The 14,683-nt window shown below is 37.5% G+C and overlaps 1 protein-coding gene across 1 annotated transcript; it reads right to left on the bottom strand.

Moving 5' to 3' along the window:
• Window positions 1–5,965: 5,965 nt before the first annotated feature.
• Window positions 5,966–14,675, bottom strand: LOC129448568 (E3 ubiquitin-protein ligase TRIM39). Its single transcript, XM_055211051.2, has 8 exons — window positions 14,430–14,675; window positions 14,250–14,318; window positions 11,056–11,614; window positions 9,105–9,200; window positions 8,695–8,928; window positions 7,069–7,207; window positions 6,949–6,975; window positions 5,966–6,824 (listed from the first exon to the last, which is right to left on the bottom strand). Exons 3-8 carry the CDS (start codon window positions 11,608–11,610, stop codon window positions 6,280–6,282), a joined length of 1,596 nt encoding a protein of 531 aa, XP_055067026.2. The 5' UTR covers window positions 11,611–11,614; window positions 14,250–14,318; window positions 14,430–14,675; the 3' UTR covers window positions 5,966–6,279.
• Window positions 14,676–14,683: the final 8 nt, after the last annotated feature.

Here is a 14,683-nt window from a genome sequence, read left to right as displayed (position 1 = left end):
TGCATTTACATTTACCCATCATGTTTTGAGCTCAACAACTGAAATACTCAAACACTTGGCACTGATTAGCACTCTGGCATGAATAAAAGCAAACACCTACATCCTATTAATGTACCCCTTCTTCCTTCACTTCCTGTTCACTGAGGACATTATGCTATACTTCCACTGTTTGTTTTTTGTTCTTTGTTTCGTCATAATATCCCACAGTGTTGGTGGTCACTGACTAATACACAATACTGAATTTCATTGAGGAATGTTTTAAACAAGTTATTCAGACACATTCCTAAATCCTAATATAAACATTCAAATACAGGGATTTACTGAACACATCTGGAAGCCAGGATCAAAAGCCATCAAAAGTGCATTCATGGACTACGCCAACTACAGCAATCAATACAGATCTATTCTTATTGATCAACCGCATACCTAGCTATTAACCCTAAAGACCGTAATGATGATGATGATTGAATGATTAGCTGGAACATGCTTTACTGCAAATGAGATGCACTCATACATTCAAGCACTTTACTACTCCCACATGGCCATCAGACAGAATATAAAAATGCATTTACTGTAGATACTCATCATGTCTCTCAAACACTCATGCATACTTACAAGCCTATGGCACCAGAAAGGCAATAATGTAATAGGGACAAGGGAAAGAAATGCAATATAAACAAAAAAATAAATGTAATAGAATCGGGGAACTAAGGCCGGGCTATCTTGTTATGTGACACACCACCTGACCTTTCATTAATGGGCCATATGCATGCATTTGATCTTACAAATGACAAACACATTCTGACTACCGTGTAATTAAACTAATACAACAGTAGGGCTACATTAATGCACAAGCCTGAGAGCCTGACATATTCAGACAGTTCTGAATTAAGATCAAAACGATAAAACGCTTATTGTCAACACCAAGCAAAATATATTCTACATTAACCTCCTAAGACCTGATGTCACATTTTTTGTTGTTTCCACCATAATATTTAATTCTGTGTAACTGGAACATGTTGTACACAAACGTGGACAATTACACTGCTTCATGTTCAAAGAAAAATATTTGGTAATTATATTTATTGGTTCTTCCTAACCCCAAATAGCTGGAAGAAATCTAAAATGCAAGCCAAACAAAAGCTCAGGTCTTAGGAGGTTAAGGACTGTTTCATATTAAAACACCTCAAACTAGATTCAACTCACAAAAATGTATGGACAGACTGAAACAGATATACTTGCATGAGTGTATACAGTATGGACAAGACTGCACTAAGTTGTAGGCCATTACCAGCTTTGGTATTTGAGCAAAATTTTAAATCACCATCCATATTTACATGTATTTTCTGTCTCTTTATTAAGATACCAAAATACAGGAAACATGTACACAAAATGAAATCCCACAATTTTCAGAACAAAATGGCTTCTGGCAATAGTCAGTATTTTGTGTTACCTCTCTTGGCACTAAGCACATCTTAAACTCTTTTGAGGAGCCTGGAGTCCTGAAGTCATTCCATTACAATTAGAAATTAGGATTGCATTTTATTTAGGTTTAAAGGTCCCACTATCTCTGGATAAATTATGATTTACAACAGGTTCATATCATTTATTGTACATTATATGCACTTACGTAACGATTGCCAAAAAAACACAGACATTTGATGCAGTTTTATTTGTCACCTGTGACTCATCATGACCCAGTTGGGACCGCCCCATTTCAATAAAATCCAGCATTAAACAAACACACTTGCAAAACTCCGCTTCTATCCCGGATAAACAAACTATATCCATTGTTTCCATAATCTTCTTTGGGAAGCAAAGAGTGAGTTTCCCCTCATAAACATTCAGCACAAAAATATTCCGTCATATGTCCAAATCGTTTAGCATGTTTCCAACTCTTTAATTATGTTAATAAGTTTGAATACATGAAATACCATTAACTCCCCCCTCTTCAAAGCACCTGCAGGTTCCTTCTATTACTTAAGTGTAAGGAAGGAGCTCACAGTTAATACTTGACACTTTTGTTTATAATTTGTTATTACTGCAAACAAATTTTCTGGATATTTCTTAGATATGATTACTATTGCAAAAACAAAACTCTAACTGTGGCATGGTGGCCTAAGACTTTTGCTCTGTACTGTATATAAACCTCCAGTCAGTGAACCTTCAAAATCACATTACGCAATTATTTGCACCAAAGACAAAAGAAGAAAGTTATATACAGTACCAATCTTTATCTAAACAGTCAGGACATTGACAGACTACTGCATAGCATTAAAGCAAAGCTCAGAATACGGAGAAATGTTTTTTTTTATAAATACAAAGAATAATATAAATATTAAAGGTCACGTTCTTCCTGGTCCCATTTTTCAAACTTAAGTTATTGTAATGTTGCTGTTAGAGCATAAATAATACCTGCAAAATGATAAAGCTCAAAGTTCACTGCCAGGTGATATATTTTCTTTAAAAAAAGCCTACAGCGAACGGCAATAAAAGGCCAAAGACAGAGAGTCACAGGTTATGACGCAATCGTTAGCCTGTTTTTACAAAAACTGCATCTACTGGGCCATAACGTAAGATACAAGATAATGGAGCCTTTTATACATTTTCGTGTTTCTTTAGAAACAAATAATGGACAAATGGAGTCTTTAAACGCCTCAGATGTAAAGTTATTCGCTGTCAAAGTGACGCCAAAATGAATGGGAGTCAATGGAATGCTAACAGCAGAGTGGGGTCCGCTAATCAATGGCGGCGCCCGGGGAAGCTTCAATAAAATATGAAACCCTGCTCCCTGGTTGAATGACGTCAATAAAACAGCTTTTGACTCAACTCCGCCCACAGGAATATGCCAGTCGCCAGCTAAGCTCAAACGGCTGTGCTAAGCAAAGCTGCTGTCCAATCAAAACACATTAAATAAACTACACAATCATAAATCGTTACGTATTTCTGAAGGAGGGACTTCATAGAACAAGAAAGAAATCAGCCGTTTTTAGGACAGTGATATAGAGAGAAGTACACTGTGTGAAAAATATCGCTTTTTTACACGTGAAACATGAACACATGTTATATTGCGCACTGTAAACACAATCAAAGCTTTAAAAACACAGAAAGAACGGGACCTTTAATAACAGATGTAGTAACATACAGGGAGGAAAATAAGTATTTGAACACCCTGTTATTTTGCAAGTTCTCCCACTTAGAAATCATTGAGGGGTCTGAAATTGTCGTCGTAGGTGCATGTCCACTGTGAGAAATCACAATATATGATTTTTTTAAACTATTTATTCGTATGATACAGCTGCAAATAAGTATTTGAACACCTGTCTATCAGGTAGAATTCTGACCCTTTAAATGTCCACCTCCACTCCATTTATTATCCTAAATTAGATGCACCTGTTTGAGGTTGTTAGCTGCAAAAAGACACCTGTCTGTCCACCCCATACAATTAGTAAGAATCCAACTAGTAACATGGCCAAGACCAAAGAGCTGTCCAAAGACACTAGAGACAAAATTGTACACCTCCACAAGGCTGGAAAAGGGCTACGGGGAAATTGCCAAGCAGCTTGATGAAAAAAAGTCCACTGTTGAAGCAATCATTAGAAAATGGAAGAAGTTAAACATGACTATCAATATCCCTCGGACTGGGGCTCCATTAGTGATGGGCAGTCCGGCTCTTTCCATAGATTCGTCTCTTTCGGCTCAAGCTCCGGCTCTACATTTTAGTGATGGCAGTCCGGCTCTTTTCATAGATTCGGCTCTTCTGGCTCGGCTCCCTTAGAAGAGCCGGCTCTTACGGTCCCACCCCTGCCTGCATCTGAAGATTCGACTTTGCTCGTTCGCTACAAAGAATCAGCTCTTAGAGCCAGCTCGTTCGCGAACGACCCATCACTAGGCTCCATGCAAGATCTCACCTCGTGGGGTCTTAATGATCCTAGGAAAGATGAGAAATCTGCCCAGAACTACACGGGAGGAGCTGGATGCTCAATGACCTGAAAAGGGCTGGGACCACTAAGACGTCATGGTTTGAAATCATGCATGGCACGGAAGGTTCCCCTGCTTAAACCAGCACATGTCCAGGCCCGTCTTAAGTTTGCCAATGACCGTTTGGATGATCCAGAGGAGTCATGGGAGAAAGTCATGTGGTCAGATGAGACCAAAATAGAACTTTTTGGTCATAATTCCACTAAACATGTTTGGAGGAAGAAGTATGATGAGTACCATCCCAAGAACACCATCCCTACTGTGAAGCATGGCGGTGGTAGCATCATCCTTTGGGGGTATTTTTCTGCACATGGGACAGGGCGACTGCACTGTATTAAGGAGAGGATGACCGGGGCCATGTTTGCGAGATTTTGGGGAACAACCTCCTACCCTCAGTTAGAGCATAGAAGATGGGTTGAGGCTGGGTCTTCCAATATGACAATGACCCAAAGCACACAGCCAGGATAACCAAGGAGTGGCTCTGTAAAAAGCATATCAATGTTCTGGCGTGGCCTAGCCAGTCTCCAGACCTAAACCCAATAGAGAATCTTTGGAGGGAGCTCAAACTCTGTGTTTCTCAGTGACAGGCCAGAAACCTGACTGATCTAGAGAAGATGTGTGGAAAAGTGGGCCAAAATCCCTCCTGGAGTGTGTGCAAACCTGGTGAAAAACTACAGAAAACGTTTGACCTCAAACAAAGGCTACTGTACCAAATATTAAAGTTCACTTTCTCGAGTGTTCAAATACTTATTTGCAGCTGTATCATACAAATAAATAGTTTAAAAAAAAAAATCACACATTGTGATACAATGATTTTTTTTTAGATCATGTCTCTCACAGTGGACATGCACCTACGATGACAATTTCAGACCCCTCCATGATTTCCAAGTGGGAGAACTTGCAAAATAGCAGTGTTTAAATACTTATTTTCCTCACTGTGTATGCAGTATACATACACACAGCAGCAGGTACAGCCCTGCTGGAAAATCAACCAGCCATTCCAGACATTCTAATCGATTTAAAGGTTATAATGGGATTTGTATTGGTTTTAATGGAAACTTTAATGGTCTCTGTATGTGTCTGTTGATAATGCGTTGGTTGGTGGGATGTTGAATAAGGGCCAAAATACCCTACATTAAAGACATTTGTACATCATTGTTTTAATGGTAAACAATTCATGGTTCATATAATATGGTACTTGTAATGGAAACACACATAATCTGCAAACTTATTACATTTCAATGTAAATGGTGGCTGGTGAATTGCTCCAAGTTCATCTTTAACAAACGCGCGCGCGCGTGCGTGAGTGTGTCATGAGAAAACGTTTATGAGAAAAAAGTTTATGAGATTATTCTAATTTTTATATATATATATAAAATAGCAGATTTTTAGCGTCAAATGTTGGGAAGAAGGGGACATAATGTACAAATTCAAAAATGGAAACCTGTGTGTGTGCACGCACGCGCGCTAGCGAGTGTAAATAAACAGACAAATGTGTTGGAATCAATGAAGGTCTACGAGGAGCATAATAATATCAGTCTTTAAAAAGTCGCCTACCTTCCTCCAGTTCATCAGTCATTGTCTCTTTATCCCTTTTTGTAGTCAGGGAGTTCAGAACTCAGAGCTCATTATGCTACAGCAGCCAAATTTCTTAATCATTAACGCTTGCTTACTTACTTACTTACGTTACTTGATTTTAGACTGGATGAGCAGGTGAACAAAAACAGGCACATGATGGCTTGTTTGACATGTGTATTTACACTGTCAAAACAGAGATATTCCAATATTCATTTATCTCTTAGGCAAGATAACATCCTTCGAAGAAAAAGTAAGGTGACAAATATTAGCTTAAGGCTGATTGGTTAAACATGGCGAGGTCAAAGGAGACGCATTTAAGACTTAATTGTAAACAGGTGATTCTTTTTTATGGCTACTGTGAGTGTATGATACGAATTTATTAAAATGCGTTATACTGTACAATAAATTTTTTTTTTAAAAATGTAAATATTTTATTTCTGTCTGCTCGCCTTTGAGCACCAGGGGGCGATATTAGACAACGTGAACGTGCCCACAATACTACAAGTTATCAGGAAATATACCGTTATAATTACGTTGTACATTGAAATAGTTATCACAAATACAATATTAACAATAAATAATGCAATGTTTTTATAACCCTCTTTGTATTTTTTTTAAACTTCCATTTGTGTGCACATTTCATTTATTTACATACATTCAGATACTTCAATTTATTCTCATCCCTCACACCTAAATGAATACTAGTTAATCCATTTCCATTCATTCGTAACGTTTAACAAGAGTGAAGATGAGTGGGGCTGCATTTTTACCCAAAAGATGTAAACATGGACAAGCATACGGGTAGAGTTTCTCTGTGAAGGTCTGGTCGGTGAAAGAGTAAATGTGAGATCTGGCATCCACATCATAAAAGGACACTACACCTCCTTCATAATCCACAAATACTCCAACCTTCTGAGGCTTGGCTTTCAGAGCAAGAACAGGGAGATTATCACTAACACAATACTCATTCCCATTCCTATGCCATAAAATCCAATATCCATTATTTGGGTCCAATGTTATGAGTCCTTTCCTTTTAACAGACTCTTTAGCCACCCCTATATCCCAGTCTGTTTTTCCCATCACTTGCACCTCAAAGTAAAATTTCCCTGTGAAGAATCCCTCCTCTCCGAGCACACTAACACGTAGATTGAATCTTTCCTCGTTGTCTGGAACGTTTCGCTCTTCTCCTCCGCACCACACTTGCTTCCTGTCTCCTGACAAAATTATATTCGGATGTGCTGTCATGGGGTTTAACCTTACATCCACTAGCAAACAAACAGGAAGAAAGGTAAAAGAATCAGGATAAACTGGTTTAGATTTGTTTTGGAGGTAAACACAATGATGGATTGTAAAGATAAATATTCATTACATTCAAACAAGGCAACACACCTGCATATTTCCGAATTCTTTGAAGTTCTGTTTTGAAAAGAAATAATTTGTTGTTTATTGTATTGGCAAAACATCAACTCAGGTGCATATGCAGTATGTAAGTTATAAGTTAGCATTTACTTATCATTGGAAGCTCTTCCATTTCTTTATGGAATGATTCCTGAAACTGAGACAGTGTTTTTTTCAAGGTCTCTGTACTTAGGTGTGTGTTACAGGTCAAAACAGGCCGGGTTTTGTGCTGTGGAGGTCTACACGGGGCCTGTAATGCATTAGAAGAGAATAAAGAACACTTAAAATCAGCTTCGTAGAGAGAGTTTTGTTCGTGGGACATTCTACAAAAACGTTCACTTTTGGTATGGCAAGATGTCTTAAAATTGATTTCTTTTTCTAACATTTAAACTTAGACCACATTATTAGATTTCTCTTTGACTTTAGTACACATAAATGACAGCTTTATTTTTTATGTGAATGTACTTAAAGACTGCACACACCATTTTTTGTCACTGGTGTTACCTTACTTCTTTAGCAATATTAAAGGTGTTTATGAAATATTATTTTTTTAAAAATTTTCAGCTTTAAAGCTTAATTCTTAAGTGTAGCAGAATTAACACACGTCACATGTGAAAGATTTTACTTAATGTGAAAGGAAAAAAACACAGGAACACCAGTGACACAACAAATCACCAGTCACTGGTGTTACTGATCTTTACTGGTGTTACCCATAAGAAAGGTAACACCAGTGACAGTAACACCAGTGACAATTTTCATGAAAACTGCATTTTATAAAATGACTGCTGCAGAGTATCAAACCACGTGTTGTCAATCATTATATACTCACTAAATTAAGTAGTTTAATCCATTTGTATTCTAGTTTTTTTGCAATTCCCAAACAATAAAGGATGTCATACCAGTGACATAAACTAAAAGCTTCATGTGAAATCATGAGATAAATTAGAAGATTTCTGATAACTGAAAAGAGACAGTGGACTTACTATGGACTTCTCTTCATAGATCTCCAGGAAATTGAATGAAGGAAGTCAAGTGATGTCGTCATTGTGATTTTTATTTAAAAATAAGAGCTTTTTTGTTAACACCAGTGACACAACTCCAGGGGACCACTACTTTCATTATATATTCTATAATATTTATTTAGCATTTTGTTTTTTAATGTAATTTACATCATATATTTAATAGTTATGGACACATTATTGTATTTTAAATGGAAGAAAACACTGTTTTTGATCTCAAAATAAAGCATTTCCATCTGTACAATACTGTGGGGACGAGCACTTCTGTGGTGCTTGGAATTCTAATTAAAAATAAAAAATTGCTACATTGATGGCTCAAGAAGGTGTGATTGTTCAAATAACATATTGTTTCATTTTAAAATATAAAAAATTGTAACCCTTAAGTGTTTTTCAAGTGTAATATTTCTGTAAAGGCTAGGGACAGAAAAATTGAAATTTCCGTGGAATGACCCTCATGTCAAAGTCTTTAATAAAATCAAACTCTACAGATTCATGTTACTTGGTGATTTGATTAACCATTCCAATATTTAGCCCAGTTCTTGTTTCAAGTGCTCTGGTAGTGGTCATCATCATACCAAATTATGAGTCTTCCCGTTCTTCATATTGTTGGGTCCATGAAGGTTTACATTTGAATGTTTATGTTTAACTCTACGTTTGTACACTAAACCATTTTGTTACAGTGTTGGATTGTCACTTGTCTAACAGCACAAACACAAACCTGTAGTATGTGGTGATGATCATCAGCATGTAAGATCTGCTCCAGCTCTGCATCCCTTGACTTTAATTCTTTTATTTCCTTCTCCAGCTCTTCAGTTAGAGCTTTAGCCTGCCCTTCTGCTGTTCTCCTGTCCTCCTCCATCACTTCAAGAAACTCCTTCTTGCTTCTCCCAATCGAGCGCTCCAATGAAGTGAAGAGCTCAGCAATTTCTGCCTTCTCTTTCTCTGTTTTTCTCTAAATGGCACAGCAAAAAACTATATCTCCATGCACGTTTTATTGTAATGCAGAAAATTACTTAATAACCAAAAGTGCCCTTGGGACTAGTTACAAAAAAATGTTGTGTGAAGTGGAATATATGCTCCAGAATATGATAGCAGTAATGAAGGTTGAGTATTACATTGAGGACTTACATTCTTGTGCTCCCTCAAAAAATTGAGCTCTTCAGTTTTCTTCAGTGTGTCATTAATCATTCGATGTATATTTGCTTGAGTTTTCCTGATCTCAGCCTTCATACATAGAAAATACCAAACAAGATTCAATAACATATTTATATGATCAATAATCAACGCATAAACAAGGCAAAAGTTGGGCTGTCAGTGAAAATTTTATAGACCATCGCCCAAAAATATTAATGTAATAAAATAAAAAATGAAACCAAACACCTTGTAATCACTGATGACTTTGCTTTTACGATGGAATATCATACACCTCGCAAGTCATTTTGTCAAAAATGACACATACTGTAACTAATTAAAGTTAAATTTAGCTAGAAACTCTATGGTTAATCTAGACCAGTGGTCACCAACCATGTTTCTAGAGATCTAGGCTGCATCCGAAATCTCTAAAGCTGTGTCTCAATAAGCTCCCTTGTTTAGTATTCTGGGCACTGATCAGGGAGACGGCCATTTTAAAGGCAGGGTGCATGATTTGTGAAAAACACTTTGGAAAAGGGAATCAGGCCGAGTACCAAAACACACTTGTAGCCAATCAGCAGTAAGGTGCGTGTCTACTAACTGATATCGTTGCCTAGGTTGTTTATGTGTGGGGCGGGTCTACCAAAAGAAGGTCCAGATTTTATTGGGGTAAGGGCGTATTTGTTTAGGTGATTTCAAATATCAACATTGGCTTTCATAGATCATGCATCATGTCTCGATCACAAAATCCTTCCAGTGCACTGGAACATTCGTTCCCTAAACATTCCCACAATGCAACACCAAAACCAGTAAGCATTGATGGTCCCTATGGTCCCCCTACTGGAAATCACGTGACCTTTTCTGACGCTCCCCAACCAGGGATATTACATTTAAATAGTAAGTAGATTGTGGCTCCTTCCTCTTTAACAATGTGTGTTTATATTAAAAAGCACTATTGTCCGATTCACGATTTTTCATTTCCTTTGTTGTGTAAGTGTGTATTAGTACATGTTAACAATATGCAAAAGGTACAAACCCCAAAGTGAACAATGACGCGAGTTATCGTCTCCAACATAAATCTCTTTTCTTGGACTACAACAAACACACGAATTGTAGGCAACAATCTGGGATTGATGATGTAGACAAACCCGACATTATCATAATTCCTCCCGCTTTGGACTCACACAGCCTGTAAGTTAACTCTTGTTAGCATAGCATTGTAAGCGAATCTTTCAAACATGGTAAGGAGCGTCACATTTCCGGTCTACGTCAGAGGTATTCAGACCAATCACAAGATACAGATTAGCTGGCCAATCAGGGACACAGAGCTTTTCAAATCCTTGCGTTTCAGGAAGAAAGTGAAATCTGGAGCTACAAAAATATACGGTATGTGATAAACATTGTGTTTTTTAACCATAAACCGCACAAACACATTGTATTCTACCAAATAACGTTGTTTTTAGCAATGAAATAGGTGCTCTTTAAAACTAAAACAAACTTTTGTCTTTATAAAAGTTCTGTCATATTTCATGAAGTTTATTGAGTTGGCTCGCGCGATTTTTGGTTGGAAATCTTCAGAAAAGGTCACATGATTTCCAATAAGGGAAGATAACTCCGATTTTTATTTTTTTTGTCAAAACATGTTTATTAGTATGTTATCATGTTATTATTTATTTTATTTTTATTTATGAAGGCTTAAATCAAAACAAACCAACTGCAGTTTGATTGATATTAATTGGAATGCACAATCAAAAAATTTGATTTTTGAAAAATAAAAATGAGTTTTTAACCATACTCTTTATAGGGACCCTGGTTTTTGCGGTGCATAGTGGGAATTTTGTGTGCTAAAGCAGGGTTGGTGAACACTGACCTATGCGGTGAAATGACAGATGTTGCTTGCTGGGATATTTGTGCGAAAGTCATCGTATAATGTTTACATAACTCTTACCCTTTTCCCTTCACTTTCCTCTTCCAGAGGAACAACTTCATGACTCTTGTGATCTCCCTGTGCGCAGAAATGACACACGCACTTCTGATCATCTCTGCAGAACACATCCAAAGGTTTCTTATGAATCTCACATACGTAATCCTCAAAGTTCTCCACAGGGTCGATGAGTGTGTGCTCCCTCATTTTTGGTGCGATTTTGTGGGGCTCAAGATGAGTCTCGCAAAATGACGTTTCACAGTTCAGACAGGACTTGAGTGCTCTTCTGTGCTTCCCAGTACAGACGTCACAGTACACGGTGTACTCTTCCTCAACATACCGCTTCTGTAAGTGACCCACAATCTCTTTTAAGGTTGTGTTGATTCTGAGCTCGGGTCGCTTTTTAAAAGTCTCTTTGCACATTGGACAAGTGTAATGTTGAGAGCAGTCCCAGAATTTCTTAAGGCAATCCCTGCAGAAGTTGTGTCCACATGGAGTGGATACTGGGTCGGTGAACACATCTAGACAGATGGAGCATTGAATCTGCTCTTCAGACAAAGCACTGCTGGAGGAAGCCATATCTCTGGGAGAAAAAAACATTATTATATTAATGTACAGGAATAAACCTATCATTGAAACGTAAAAGTAATCCGAGATTAAATTCAAATACTGTAAAAAATCAAAACAAAACAGAAACTATAAGCTATAAGAGATGTTATAAGATAAGTATCATAGGCACACTCCAATTCAAGAAGACATATGATAACCGACAATAAACTGAACAGAAACAAATAACGTTAACAAGGACTAATAATTTACTAAAAAGGGAACATGAGAAACATGGGCACATATACCGTACATTGAGAAAGTATTCAGACATCCTTCACTTTATTCAGTTTTGATACAGTATGTTGCAGTCTAATACTATTTAAATTAATTTTCTTTTTCATTAAACTACACTTCCAGACAACAGATGACTCTGAGCCGAATCCACACCAAAGTCAGCGGTTCCGGTGCAGATCTGGTGCGGATTCAACCCAATTTGACACATCAGCATTTTTATCAGTAAGGGAATTTCCAAGTGGGCTATTGACACAAAATTTCCACCAGATGTGGCCATCAAGCCAAACACTGAACTCACACAAAGAAACCAGAACACCCAAGTACACAAGCCGAGCCACAACAAACAAAGTGAAATGACACAGGGTTCAAGCACTGAACACACTTTATTTAATACTTTGTAGAAAAGCCTTTGTTGGTGATTACAGCTTCTAGACGCCTCTTGTATGGAGAGACCAGTCGTCTGCAATGCTCAGGAGTGATTCTGGCCTATTATTCCACACAAATGGACTTTTAATCTTGAAGGTTCCTTGGGCCTCTTTTATCAACTTTGATCTTCAGTTCTCTCCATAGATTTTCTATGGGATTTAGGTCAGGTGATTGACTGACCACTTCAGTATTTCCTTGGCCTTGTGTTGTGGGATCATTGTCTTGCTGAAATGTCCACCCTCTTTTCATTTTCAGCATTTTGGTAGATGCCAGCAGATTTTTATCCAGAATGTTCAGGTACATTTCTCCATTCATCCTGCCTTCAATAATATGAAGTCTGCCAGTACCCCTTGCTGAAAAGCAGCCCCAAACCACAATGCTTCCACCCCCAAACTTAACTGTTGGTATGGTGTTCTTGGGGTGGTGGGCAGTGGCATTTTTTCTCCAAACATGGTGTGTAGAATGACTGCCAAAAAGTTTAATTTTGCTTTCATCTGACCATACTGTATTCTCCCAATAATCCACAGGCTTCTCCAAATGCCCTTTCCCAAACTTCCCAAACCGAGCCTCAACATGCTTTTTGTTCAGCAATGGAGTCTTGCGTGGTGAGCGTGCATGGATGCCATGGGGGTTCAGTGCATTGCTTATAGTTTTCTTTGAAACAACAGTACCCGCTGATGCAAGGTACCTGCCTTTGTGGTTCTTGGCTCTTGGAGAACTCTCTTGATTATTCTTTGGACTCCTCTGAGAGGGATCTTACGTGGAGCACCTGATCGTGGCCGGTTTATGGTGAAGTGATTCTCTTTCCATTTCTGGATAATGGCCCCCACAGTGCTCACAGGAACATTCAGCATTCTGGAAATGCGCCTATAACAATTCCCATCAAAATGCTTTTCAACGATAAGATTATGAAGATCTTGACAGAGTTCTTTGCTTTTACCCATCATGAAGTCTTTCCTGTGTGCCTCCTGGGTAATGAGAAACCTTCATAGGCCATCAATTAGGACAAAAGCAGCTGATATGAATTAGTACTGACAGGGCGCAGGGTTTCTTTCTCAATACTGACAGATTTCAGGTGATCTCCTGGCTTTCTATGCCATTTTGCACCTTGTTTTCTTCATGTGTTCAATACTTATTCCCTGTGTAATTTCACTTTATTTATTATGACTCAACTTGTATACTTAAATGTTCTGATTTCTTTGTATGAATTCAATATTTGGCTTGATGGCTACATCTGGTGGAAATAGCCCACTTAGAAATCTCCTCACTGATAAAAATGCTGATGCGTAAATACTTGAAGAGTTTCGTTGCAAAACAAGATAAATCCGTTTTTTTAATTGTTCAGAAATCTTGTTTTTAGGTTGTGCATTCCAATTAATTTAAATCAACTGCAGTTGGTTTGTTTTGATTTAAACCTTCATAACTTAAAAAACACAGCTAAGTAGCACCATTAAACAAAATAATAACATGATAACATAATAATAAACCTGTTTTGACAAAAATTAAAAAAAAATGGATTTATCTCGTTTTGCAACGAAACTCTTCACTTATTTTCCCCGCTGCATATAGAGAGAGATTAATTTTGAGATTAGTAGCATCATTTCACATTGATATTAATTTTTGACTTGGCCTTACTCAGTTAATTTTAAAGATGTCAAGTTTCATAAAATGTTCTGATTTTATGTTGAAAACAGTAAATCACAAAACTTAAAGCTGGGTTTTCACAGTCAGCGTCACAAATATAAATGCACTCTTTTATTATTCAGCAATAAACAAATATCCAGCCTAAAGAACAGGAAAGTTTTAACGGAATGTTAAAGATTTTATACTACATTAGGACCTATACTGTAAATCGGTTATATGAAATGGAACAATGGGCATAAATAAAAATGTTAATACTCATAAAGAAAAAAATGAAACCATTTCGATTGTGTAGGGGATTTCCTTACCTGGTTAACTCGGTGAAGAGAGAAGTGGAAACCTTATAAGGAACTACTCACTGTAGGCCTGAAATAGGCCTAAACATAAATCATGTTGACAATAATTGGAAAATCAGAGAGACAGGTTTAATATTATGTACTAACATAATAACACATAATGATGTAGCAGATAATCAACATTTATCTCACCTGTTCCTTCTGTCACATCAGCCGTCCCAGAAAACAATCACACTGATAAATGTACACTTTGGATGCACTGTACAGCAGCTGCTTTAAATAAAAGTCTCTGCCAAACGTAAATCTAGCTGTTCATACCTGCTCACTTTCTCTGTCAAATTAGTGAAAAGTTAATATGCATGCTAGCACACAGAAGAGCAACCGTAGGGTAACTTTAAACAAGTTCGCTTTTAGTTTCATTTTGAATGGCTCCACCCTCTGCTTCC

The sequence above is a fragment of the Misgurnus anguillicaudatus genome, chromosome 21 (assembly GCF_027580225.2).
Source record: "Misgurnus anguillicaudatus chromosome 21, ASM2758022v2, whole genome shotgun sequence".
Lineage (NCBI taxonomy): Eukaryota > Metazoa > Chordata > Actinopteri > Cypriniformes > Cobitidae > Misgurnus > Misgurnus anguillicaudatus.
Note: the sequence above shows the minus strand (reverse complement) of the source record. Positions and strands in the feature narration are given on the sequence as shown.